This window comes from Capra hircus, chromosome 10 (assembly GCF_001704415.2).
Source record: "Capra hircus breed San Clemente chromosome 10, ASM170441v1, whole genome shotgun sequence".
Classification (NCBI taxonomy): Eukaryota; Metazoa; Chordata; class Mammalia; order Artiodactyla; family Bovidae; genus Capra; species Capra hircus.
The window spans coordinates 16,321,424-16,334,051 of record NC_030817.1 but is presented as its reverse complement, the minus strand read 5'-3'; the positions used below and the strand labels follow the sequence as shown (position 1 = coordinate 16,334,051).

Sequence of the window (12,628 nt, the reverse complement as noted above, 5' to 3'; positions counted from 1 at the left end):
GTGCCCTGAAAAAAATGTCTGTAGACTTGCCCAAGACACTCAGAAAGTAAAAGGCTTCCTGTATATAGATCAGGTCCTGGCCACCTGGTAAAGAGCCACCTTGGATTAGGGGCCACACCCTTGGTTTACAGGGCTCGCCATTCTTGATTTTAGAGTCAGCTCTTGATTTCAGAAAAAGTTCCAGTCATTCTGATTGTCGGGGCCTCTCCCAGAGCTCCTGGGTTCCAGAATATCCCTGATTTGGTCTTTTTGACTTGAGCCATGATGCAGCTCCTGAGGTCCTATGGACCTTTCTAACTCCTTTTTGATTCCAAGAAGGGCCTTTTGCCAGGGGTTGGCACAAAGCAGCTTTTCAATCTCTGTATGTCCTGGATGGCTCCTGTCTTCGACGTAGGCAGTAGCTTTGGTGGCAGGACACAGAACTGACTTAGTCCTCACTGTCAGGAGATGGGTCCTGGGAGTAAGAAGTCCTCTCCTCAGGGCCTAGTGGTCCTGGTGTTACCACATTTTTTCCCAGGCCCCTTACAGTTGAGCTTTCCTGGTGGCTCAGTTGGTAAAGAATCTGCCTGCAATGCAGAAGACCTGAGTTTGATCCCTGGGTCAGGAAGATCCCCTGGAAAAGGAAATGACAACCTGCTCTGGTATTCTTGCCCAGGAAATCCCATGGACAGAGCAGCCTGGTGGACTACAGTCCATGGGGTCGCAAAGAGTCGGACACGACTGAGCTACTAAACCACCACCAACAGCCACCTGAGGGTGATGCTGATCCACGGTAACAAGCAGGGACTGGTGGGGCTCAGCCCATCCATGTGGCTGTGATAACTGACTTTTCTCTCTCCAGAATTCTTCTGTCTCTCCTTGGGGAAGAGAGGACCCCATTATCTGTCCCTGGAGTGCTCGCTTTGTGTTCTCATGCTGCTCCACAAAAATCTACATCCTTCACCAGGGTGTCCCCACTGCGGCCGGATCTCTGTCCCTTGCAAGTACCCGACACGGCCCCTGGCCATCAGTCTTTGTTTCTCTTTGAATTCTATTGGTACTGGATTGCATGTATTCCGGCCAGCCTCTGGGTGTTTCCCCAGCTGACAGACCACACGTAATGTGACAAATGAGAGTCAGTGAATGAAGGCTCTAAACCCCTTGGCTGTCTATCTCATGTGGTACAACCTTGGGTTAAGGGTTTCGTTGGCTGGTTGGTTTGTCGTTAAGTTATGTCTGACTCTTTGTGACCCTATGGACTGTAGCATGTCAGTCACCTCCATCCATGGAATTTCCCAAGCAGGAATACTGGAACGGGTTGCCATTTCCTTTTCCGGGAGATCTTCCCAACCTAGGGATTGAATCCAGCTTGGCAGGTGGATTCTTTACCCCTGAGCCACCTGGGAAGCCAGTAAGGCCTATGTGTATGTGTGCTAAGTCTCTTTGGTGGTGTCTGACTCCTTGCAACCCTGTGGATCGTAGCCCACCAGGCTCCTCTGTCTATGGGATTCTCCAGGCAAGAATGCTGGAATGAATTGCCATGCCTTCCTCCAGGGAATCTTCCTGACCCAGGGATCAAACCCATATCTCTTACATCTCCTGCATTAGCAGGCCACCCAGGAAACCCATTAAGGGCTATACTCTCCATTTATAGGGCCAAGCACTCTGACCTTTATGTCAGTTCTTGGGAGCTATGGTTTCTTTGAGACAATGCACCACAGCCTTTATTTACTGACTGAACAAATATTTCTTGACTATCTACTCTGTGCCAACCCACATTCTGAGCTCTGAGAAAAGAGTTGTTCAGTCGCTCAGTCATGTCAGACTCTTTGAGACCCTATGGACTTGAGCGATAGAAAAGAAAAGTTCCTGAATTCAAATCTAAGAGAAGAGGAATTAGACTGTAAGGCTGATGGAGTGACTAATGGTGGAAGAGTCAAGTAGGAGGGGAGCGACCTCATGTGAGTAGGTCCTGAGTAACTCCCTAAATCCCAGGCCAGAGTTCATGGTATTACTTTCCGGGGATGGTGGTAGATATGGCTAATTTTAATAGTTTTTCTGGTGCAAGGTTTAGATTTCTTTTTCTTTCCAGATCTCTCTGGGACCAAGAGGCAGGGCTAGTTACCTTATGAAGTTGGCATCTTAGGAAAAAACTACCTAGGGCCCAGCCTGTCTCTTTTTGGAGGCTCACCCTGAAGTGGGAGGAACTGGGTCTGGCTCATGGCAGCCTGTTAAGAAACCAGTCTTCCAGGGCCTGCCTGTGAATAAGCCCTCTGATCTGAGTTTCACCTCTGAAAGTCAAAAGTGGGGGTCTTTCAACCAAGAAAGCCCAATCAGACTCAGATGAAAACTTGGGAGTATTAGAAACGTGTGTGGTCACATGAGGGGCTTCCTGGTAGCTCAGCTGGTAAAGAATCTGTCTGCAATGCAGAAAACCCGGGTTCGATCCCTGGGTTGGGAAGATCCCCTGGAGGAGGGCATGGCAACCCACTCCAGTATTCTTTCCAGGAGAACTCCATAGACAGAGGAGCCTGGCAGGCTAATGGGGTCACAGAGTCAGAGACGACTGAGCGACTAAGTGTGCACACGTGGTCACATGAACTGCTTCCAGGAATGACAGCATGTGACATGTCAGACAAAGGAGACAGTTCTTCTGCTTTGGGCTATTTCACCATCTGTCACCAGGCAGGGAGTGGTGAGGTTAAGCATGGGAACAGCACCCGAGATGAGTGAGTTCAGCTGTTGGCTGCCGTGGGCTGGCGTCTGGTTGGGAGTTGGTGGAAGTGCCAAAGCATCTCAATGGAGCTTTTTATTTTCTCCAAGAGTTGGAGAAAGTGAGGTCTGCATCTGTCCCTTTCCTGGCCTGGAGGTTAGAAAGATGTCCCTTTTCTTTCCTCTTCCCCGACTCAGTCACTGGGGAAGTTCTGGGAGCCTGTGGTCATTGGCTGTCCGCTCTGTCACGAGAGGAACCTTTGGGTGGAGAAGTCGGCCATGAGTCGGGCACTTGGGGAAAGGGGAGCGGAGGCTGGAAAGGGGGGCAAAGGCTGCTCTCACCTAGACCAGGACTGAGCCTTTGCTGATGCCACCACAAGCACAATTTCAGGAGCAACAGCCACCCTTAAAAGGAGGCATGTGTGCACCAGGAGCCTCCAAGGTGATGACTGAAAGCAGCACAAATATGAAGCTGAGCTAAAAAAAAAACAAAAACAAAAGCAAGCCCTTTGTGAAAAAAAGTAATCAAAATTTCCCTGTAGAACTCAGACCCCTCCCCTAAACTTAGCACCTTCTCTGCTTAGAGCCCAGGGTACTCTGCTGCCTGCACTCTCTCAATAGTGAGGAGGAAACCCATCCCCAAGGCTGTTCGTCAAGATCAAGGCATGCTGGCTGCTTGGAAGCTTGGCAATGCTCTTTGTCTTGCATTTATCTCCTCCCCTACCTTTTAGTGTGGTGCTTCATAACAGTGGGTGTTCAGTAAATCTTAAGTGTAGGTTTGAGGGTGGGTGGTTGATCAGCCTACATTCCAGTGACCCCCGTGTCTGATCTTGGGGAGCTCCAAATTGGGGGTCTTCTCTACGTCATTCCACCTTGCATCTGCTTTCTTTTGGTGGTCAACTCTTGCAGTTCAGCAAATTGCTACTCTTCTCAGCTGCTTTGCTGTAGCAGAGACTGGCAATACTTGATTTAGGTTTGAGCTGTGGAGTTCTGAAAGTCTTCTCTGTTCAGAAGGTATTTCCTGAGCCTCATCTCTGTTCTTGGCAGAGTGCTGGTGTGGCATGGGGAGGGGTCACACAAGGAAAGGTTTGTCAATGTCCCTGTCCTCATGGTGCTAAAATCTAGCTGGAAAGATGACAAATAGCCTACATGGAAGACAATCGGAAGTCAAGCATATAAGAACAGGAAACCCCATAGGGGCTGACTAAGTGGGAAACAGTCAGACTGTAGCTGTAACCACATCTGCTGATTGCTTCCTCCAGTAGCTAGACTCATGGGAGGTGCTTGAATGATAGCATCGTACCTGTAAGACTGGAGATGTTATCCGGTCTCTGAGGCAGTTACTTCCATGAAATTTGCCCAGTTTGTCAAGGGACTTGGAATCAGATTGCCATGGGCTCACATCTCAGTTCTGCCATTAGAAGCTGGGTGACCTTGGGCAAGTTATAGTTTTCTCTTCTGTAAAAACCAAACCAGAGATAATCTTGTCGACTTTAGGGAGTTGTTGTAAGGCATTAAAGGAAATAGCGTGAAAAATCATTTAGCAACTGCCTAGCACACAGTGGGTGCTCATTATGTATTCATTTCCTTCCTTCTGCTTTGAATAACAGCTAGGACTGGAATGTCTGGCCAAATGGTTAAGGCTATGAACTCTAGTACCCATGGCCTGAACTTGAAGCCTAGCATAGAACACTTGCTGTTCTTTGACCTTGGACAAACTACTTAAATGCTAGTTTTCTCAATTTTAAAATAGAGACTTGGGGACTTCCTTGGTGGTCGAGTGGTTAAGAATTCACCTTCCAGTGCAAGGAACATGTTCGACCCCTGGTCAGGGAACTAGGATCCCATATACCACGGGGCAACCAAGCCTACACGTCACAAGGAAAGCCCAGCACAGCCAAAACAGCATAAAAAGCAAAACAACAACAATAAATAGGGATTAAAAGAGGGTATGTGCGCACATAGGTACAGCATTTAGTAGCAGAGCCTGGTGGGCTGCCATCTCTGGGGTCGCACAGAGTCAGGCACGGCTGAAGCGACGTAGCAGCAGCAGCAGCAGCAGCAGGCCAGCAGCTGTGGCGTGGCGAGCGCAGTCAGCCAGCCTTGATGGAGTTTCTGGCCTTCCCTGGGAGGCACGTCTTCCAGGCCGGCCTGGTTTCCCTGGTGCTCCTGCTGCCTTCGCCTCACCTCTTCTCCTCAAGTGCCTGCTAAGTTGCTTCAGTCGTGTCCGACTCTTGGCCTGCTAGGCTCCTCTGTCCATGGGATTCTCCAGACAAGAATACTGGAGTAGGTTACCATGCCCTCCTCCAGGGGATCTTCCTGACCCAGATATCAAACCCATAGCTCTTATGTGTTGGCAGGCGGGTTCTTCATCACTAGCGCCACCTGAAGGACTGAGGAAATCCAAGAGCGTCGAGGTTATGTAAGCCACCAGCGCAATCACAGATTTGAGGACAAACCCTGTGATTAGGGGAGGGGATTCTAAGGGAGTCTAGAGTCTGACCAGCTGTGACACCGCTTCTCAAGTTCTTAGGGACCTAAGCTTAGCCTTTTAAATCCATAAACCTCTTTCATGGGCGATTTGTCCCCAAATCAATGAGATTGCTTTTGTTCCTGAAGGTCTGCTCCGTCCTTAATCCCGAGTTGGCTTTTTCAGAAGAAGCCAGGGGCTTGGATTTGGGAATTTAAAAAATACAGTCACGTGAGCAGGCTCTGCCTGCACATTTTTGCTGACTGTGATGTGTTCCTAGGAGCTGCCAGGTGGTCCTGGGTGGCCCGTCCTCATGAGTAAACCGTTGTTCGAGTTCAGTGTTGCTGTGCCCAGCAGCCGCCTCGCTCCTTTCCGGGGCATCCAAGACTCAGTCCCAGATTGCTCTCTGAGCCTGCTAGCTCTCAGAGGGGGCTTTCCTGCAGCGCGCCACCCTGCCCTGGGGGCCTGGAGCCTTTTCTGTGCATCATTTTGCCCAGATTGTTATGCCTTGATCGCTGAGGTGTAGTGTTTTCGCTAAGATATAAACAATGGTCTGAGTGCCCCTGGCCAAGCAGGGAGAACGGTATTAATAGTAGCGGAATTTTGTATTGAGTGTGCCGACTTGCCTCAGCAGCACCACTTTGTGGTGTTTAAATAAGCACAGCAGTGTGTAGGGACGGGCCTTGAGTGCTGAAGTCACTTCTGGGTTTTGTCCACAGGGTGTGCTGGCGGCCTCCCTGCGGGTGGCCCTGCTGTCCACGTCTGAGGTGCCAGAGTCCAGACATGCAGCCCAGGAGTGGGTGGGTTTGAGTGTATGGGATGGAAAGTTGACATACTGCTTTTTGTAGCACCTTTTGGTGCTTCCCTGGTGGCTCAGATGGTAAAGAATCTGCTTGCAGTGTGGGAGGCCCGGGTTCGATCCTTGGGTGAGGAAGATTCCCTGGAGAAGGAAATGGCAGCCCACTCCAGTATTCTTGCCTGGAAAATTCCATGGATAGAGGAACCTGATGGGCTACAGTCCGCAGGGTGGCAAAGAGCTAACACTTTCACTTTAGTGCCCGTAAACTCTGTATGGACTGAAATGGCCCTTTATGAAAGAACACTTTCATATGTTTGTCTATGTTTATTCTTCTCAACTGTTGTTCTCCGTGACCTCTAGTTTCTGATTAATCTGTAATGATTAATAGATCATGAAGATCATTGCTAATGTGTACAGATTTGTGTAGATACACACCTGTTTGTGGTCACCCATCGCATAAAAGCAGCCTTGTGGGGGTAGCATCGTGCTGTGCACTTTGATTGCTCATGGGGGTTGATCAGCTTTAAGCAAACCTGGTGTATGGCAGTCTAGATTGAACCCAGATTTATCTCTCATGTGGTGCTAATTTAAAAGGAACCTTCACTTATGTTATTTTAAAAATCACACTTTCTCTAAGAGCCTTGTCTAGTCAGTTTTAAGTTTCCAACCACATTATTCCCCAGGTCTGGGTTCACAGCTAGTCTGGAAGGGACATGATGTTTCTTGGCATGCCCGTAAACTGCAGCCCTTTCGTTTAATGCCCATTTATCGAATAACCCCCTGTCCTGTTTACCAGGCAGCAGACTAATGTCAGAAGAAGGGGTGAAATTTAAAGGATTTAAGGGGTTGGGTCAAGGAATCCAGGCCTCCCTGAAATAATCAAGGACTCAGAGAAGGAACTGAGGGTGAGCTGGGCTCTAAAAGGTTTGAGGAGGGAGACCTTTGCCAGCAAGGAATCTGCTGGGATAGAGATGCTGAAGCGTCGGGCTTGTGAATCATCCAATCCGGGGACATCCAGAGAAGCAGATGGAGGTGAGACTGGAGGTGAAGAAGGACAGGAATGTCAGGCTGAGGGGTGTGGACGTGGTCCTCCCTGGGAGAGGGCTGGCTCCTTGAGGGTCCTTGAGCTGGACCCCGTGGTCAGAACAGTGCTGAGGGAGGCGCTTCTGAACACACTGTGCAAGCTGCTGGGGGAGAGGTCACACCGCCTGAAAGGGACACAGAGGCAAAGTGGGCATCCCAGGAGGCCGGGGAGGGTCCAGACAGCGTGGATGTGAGAAGGCAGACGCCAGGGCCCCCAGGAGATGAGAGAGGCAGAGAGAAGGAGTAGAGAAGGATGAGGAGGAGAACCAGGGTAGGTGGCTGAGCGGCTGCGTCGGTCAACCGAGCATGTCTTGTTTGTCCAGGTGGCCTCTCCTCCCAGGCCTGTCGCTGTGGGAGAGCGTGGCGGGTGGGAAGGGAGTGAACCCTCCTGACATAGAGCATCCTGCTGGGAAGTCCATTCAGAGGGGCCCACTAGTCCTCAGAGCAGCCCCCTGAGCTAGGGGGTATGAACTAGGCAGTACAGTACCTTCCTGTGGGCTAGGAAACAGGTGAAATGAAGGGAAATAACCATGTCAACGCCAGCCTTCTAGTGACTGGCAGAGCTGGGCTGTGAGCTCAGACCTTTCTGACCCCGGAGCCTAAGCCCTTCACCGCTGCATAGAGTGGTGACAAGTCAGAGGGACATTGGGGTAGAAAGGAGGAAGGGGGAGAGGTTTGCTTTGAAATGAACAACGTTCCCTCTTAAAATGAACCTCATGGGTGTGAGCTCCTTGGGGAGCTAGGTGATTCCTGGTGAAGACGTAAGGAGACCAAGTTGGAAGGGAGCCGTCAAGCCCGGGGCTTCTGCTGCAGGGAAACTTCTGACCCAGTAAGGAGACATTTCTGATCCTTGGTCCCAGGGAGCTGGCTCTTGGGAGCCCTGAAATCCAAGAGATATGTTGTCCTGATCTGGTGACTGTGGCCAAAGGGGAGGAATGAGGCAGCGGGGGCCTAGCCGTGGGGCTGAGAGTGGGCCTGGCTTTCTCTGATCAGCCGGTCTGCCTGGGGGAGGAAAGGGCCGAGGAGGAATGAGGTTCGGTGGGTGAGAACCTGCTTGCTGGTTTGGTTGCCTCCTGCCAAGAGGAGCGGCACCCTCCTGACCGATACCTGGGTCTGGAGGATGAGGTGCCTGCGACCCTGGCAGAGGGTTCAGATGGGGACCAGTGGTCTGTCCCAGTTCCGGTAGCACTGAGCCCTCACCATGGTGTTGACACAGAGCTCCCTGCCTTTTGCGAAAGCCCCAGGGTCTTCCTTGGATGGTCTGGGCATGTCCATGACCAGGCGGCTCTGGGGGCAGCTTTGGGCCTGGGTTCTGACTCAGTCTGACTTGGGCTTTTCTGAGTGCCCCATGTGGATGGTGATGGGGACGGTGGTTCTGTGGGTCTCAGAGCAAACGTAACACATGCGCTGTGCTGTGTAGTGGCTTAAGTGTGGACGTCTTGCCCCAGATGCAGCCTCGTGGTTTCTGGATTAATTTTTGCTCTGCCAAGTGCGTGAGCCGGAATGACAAGTGATGCATGATGCAAGTATGGCTTCCTCCTGTCACCCAAAGCCCTCGGGCTGCACAGGCGTGTTTTTAACTAGGACATTTGCTCTGCAAGTGCTCAAGATCGCAGCTCTTGCCAACAGGGTTTAGATGTCACCCTTGCGTTTGCAGAAAGGGTGAAATCAAATCAAAGATAAAAATAGAGTATCTTCGCAGTCTGCATCTCCATCCTTCGTTTACCCCGTTTGGATTAAACGTCTTCCTCTGGGGCAAAGTGCACCATTGTAATTAGGCTCCTAGGCTCTGAAGGGTGGAGACTGTGACTGGGTTTGTCTGTGAGTTGTGTACTTTGCCCAGGACTATTAGAGGAGGATAAAACGAGAACAAATGCTGGGGCAAAGGGCAAGCCAGAACAAGTTAGCAGTGATTTTTTTTTTTTAAGCAGTGACTTTTAATCCTTTACACTCATGGTGTGGGGCTTTGCTTTTTTGGTGAGCATGGAAAAGATGAGGCTCCTACCCCTTGGGAGCAGCATTCTCTCAGTTCTTCACATTTTCTTGGCCTCACTAGGGCTGCAGGTCTCTGGTTTTTGCCCTGGTGGGTGTCCTGTCGAGTGGGTGACAGAACTCAAAGGAGTGAAGACACAGGCTTCTAGGCTGACTGATGCTGCAGCAGTGACAGTTCCTGGGAGGTGGGAGGTGAGCTGGGCCCAGAGTCGGACAGAGCTGGTTTGGGAGCCCGGCTCTTAACGCTACCAGTCGGTGTGATGCTGGCTGCGCACTAACCAGTGTTTCTCATTTTTGTCTTTGTTGTAAGACTTCATGGGCTAAGTGAAAAAGATAAGCTGTATTACGTGCCCAGGGCCTAGTAGATGCTCAAAAGCTAGTCAGGATCCTACCCTCTTCCCGCCCACACCCCCACACCCATTTTCTTCCGTTACCACTGGAAGTACAGCATGGTTTGTAGAAAGAACATGGTCATTAGTGGGCAGACCTGTGTGATTCTACCAGCTTTGTGTAGATAAGGCCTTCTACCAGTATCCATCTGTCCATCCACCCAGCCAGCCAACATGACTGACTTCCTGCCAAGGCACAGACTCTGGATCTAGGAGCTGGTGTAGGGCTCTGCACACTCACTCAGCACAGCTTTCAAGAAGCAGGAAAAAAAATGTTCTGAAAAGCAGAAGAGGCAGCAGCTTGCAGTGCAATCCCTGTGTCTGAATTTTCACACTGGGTATGAAAGTATCGCCAAAGCCGACATCCTCCTAGAGAAAGGTCCCTGTGGGACAGCCTTGCCACCTGGCCAGGTCTGCCTCGGGCCCTTAAGCTGACTGCCCCATCCTGAGGCTGGAAAAGCACTCATTCAGGCTTAGAGTGTCGACGGAGTGTGGACAGAGGATGGAGTAGGGCCTCTGAGGGCTCAAGTGTGCAGCGGGGACCCAGCTGGGAGGACCTCCCTCTCGAGGCAGATCACTGGGCATTAGGTCCCCCTCCATCAAGGTCCTTTTGAGAATGAGAGAATCCCAGAACCTTGAGTGATGTCCCATATCTTCCCTCATTCTTGGCAGAGGGACCCTCTGGCATCCTGTTTGACTGCTAGATCTGCAACTTCACAGTGCTTAGGAAACCAGAGAGGGCGTGCAGTGGCCCAGCTTCCCAGCTGTGAAGGGTACATGTGCTCCTCTATCCTTGGCTGTTTTTTACCCTCAACATCTTGGAGACCAGCAGTTAAGAAGCGGGACTCAACTCTGATAGATTAATGTAAGTGAGGATCAGATAAAGCTCTAAGGACATGAAATACCTTCTCTCATGGAGAAGCCTGCTCGCTTGGACTTTCCTCATGACTTTTAGCCCTGAAGGGCAATCTAGGCCCCATGAAGGAGGCACGTCTTTGGAAATCTGGTTTCTCAACTCTGTGTGACCCTGAACAAGTCACTAAACCTCTGTTTGGTCTGAAACTATTGTTCAATCACTTCAACCCACAAATATCTCCATTTGTGTTACCTTTTGTATCTTTCTTTTATTTCTCCCTGCCCCCACTGGATTATAAAGCTCCTTGAAGCAGTACTCTGCCATATACGTCTCTGTACTCTCTCGGAAATGTAGCAGAATACATTTCAAAAAGCAGGTGCTTAAAAGATCAGTTTGACTTGTTGATTGTGTACAGTACGCACTGGAAGAATGCTACTCTGAACCTGTTGATAATGACTTTTGAGACTATTTCAGAGCTAAGACTCATTAGTGACTACCTTGAGTGGTTATAATTGACAGGCTAGAAAACCAACTGGAATGATGAGTGCATTAGTGGTTAATGATGTTGTAATTGGCCTGAAAGCAAATTGCTTCTCTCCCTGCAGTTGCTTTCAAATTCACAAAGTTACTTTAACACAAAAGAGTTAGCTTCTCTCAATTCTAGAATTTGAATCTTGCATGAGTTTTCAGGCTATTTTCCAATTTCCACCTTGGTATTTCATGTGGCAGAAGGGTTTGGGGCATTGTATCACAGCTGGTCACTCCTGAATCACGGCGTTTCTGCTGTCAGAAATACTCAACTGTTAGGTCCCTGAAGTTAGAACTGCAGTGCTGATATGAGATGTTTCAGTTTGTTGGGGTATGTGAGTATGTGTGTGTGTGTGTGTGTTTATAGCCAGTTTTCATATGCCTATGTCCTGTGTATATAAGTTTATGCAGTTCTGTGAATTCACACCACAGGTGCTTTCTAAATGACAAGTTACAGAGTGAACTTAAACACTTACATTTGTCAGTGTGGTCACAATGTTTGGCTTCCATGTCTCACTGAATGCAAGTTCTTGGAGTTGTAGTGTATAGAATTTATCCCTTAGCTGGTCTCTCAGCTACAGGTTAACTATAGGTCAATGACCCTACAGGTCAATCAATGAAATCAAGAATTTAACTGGAACCAAAGGCAAAACTAGCATTGTTTTACTTTACCATAGAGAAGGGAGTATAAAAACTGTTCTTCATTAATTTGTTGTTAGAAAAAAGAGTTGCCTGCAATGAGAACCCCAACTACAATCTTTTTCAGTGGTTCCCTCGTAGCTCAGTCAGTAAAGAATCTGCCTGCAATGTAGGAGACCTGGGATCGATTCCTGGGTCGGGAAGATCCCTTGGAGAAGGAAAAGTCAACCTACTCCAGGATTCTTGCTTGGAGAATCCCATGGACAGAGGATCCTGGCAGGCTATAGTCCATGGGATCACACGAGTCGGACACAACTTAGCAACTAAACCACCATTGATAGTGGCAGTAGTCAAGGGTGTGTGTGCGTTGAGCTGTCAATCAAAAGAAAGACCTGTGGTGTCTTGAGTGGGAAACAACCCCTGTCTGGGTTTTAAGGACTGGAAGTTGAGGATTGTTTCTTATGGGGAGTCTCTTAAATGTGTGCCTCTTGGCTATTGATACTATAATTGATTGTCTCTGTCTTCTATAGCTAGGAATTGCCATTGGGTTCTTGGTCCCTCCCGTCTTGGTACCCAACATCAAAGACCAGGACAAGCTTGCCTACCACATCAGCATCATGTTCTACATAATCGCAGGTGTGGCCACTCTGCTTTTCATCCTTGTCATCATAGGTAAGGTCACTGATAGACCCATGGGGTGCGGGGAGGCAGGGAGGTCCTACTGACTTGGGTGAGGACCTTGTGAATATTCTAGGTATCGTGTATTTTATAAAACATGTCTGTAGAAACTGGAAGCCAAGCTTCCAGTGGTCTTCAAATGTTTTAGCCAGAGGAGTTGCTGCCCATACAATACTAACTGGTCCTGTGTGCTTTGTTAGATGCTCAGTCAAGATTAGTTCTAATTACCAGTTCCTTGGTATGACCTTATTAGAATTAATGGGCAGCCTTGATCCCCTTGATGCAACTCTGCTGAGCACTTATGATATCACCGGCCCTGTGCTGAGTGTACCTGTTCTCATTGACTCCTAGTGGGGGGTGGGGGGCGGTCCTAGTATCAGTATTTCTTAACCAAGAGAAAACAGTGACTTGAGATAAGGAAATTATTCAAGATTAGTTAGTAAGTGGCAGAGATTGAATTCTAGCCTAAGATGCTAACTCCATAATCTACATTTCTGAAATAA

General features: G+C 49.3%; 1 protein-coding gene across 2 annotated transcripts in view; it reads left to right on the top strand.

The window, feature by feature from the left end:
* LOC102188506 (feline leukemia virus subgroup C receptor-related protein 2) overlaps positions 1-12,628 on the top strand; it is a 120,299-nt gene that overhangs the window by 17,781 nt on the left and 89,890 nt on the right. For both annotated transcript variants that reach the window (XM_018053951.1, XM_018053950.1), the window contains exon 2: positions 11,978-12,119. In XM_018053951.1, the coding sequence (XP_017909440.1) occupies positions 11,978-12,119 (142 nt within the window). The remainder of the gene's footprint in view (positions 1-11,977; positions 12,120-12,628) is intronic.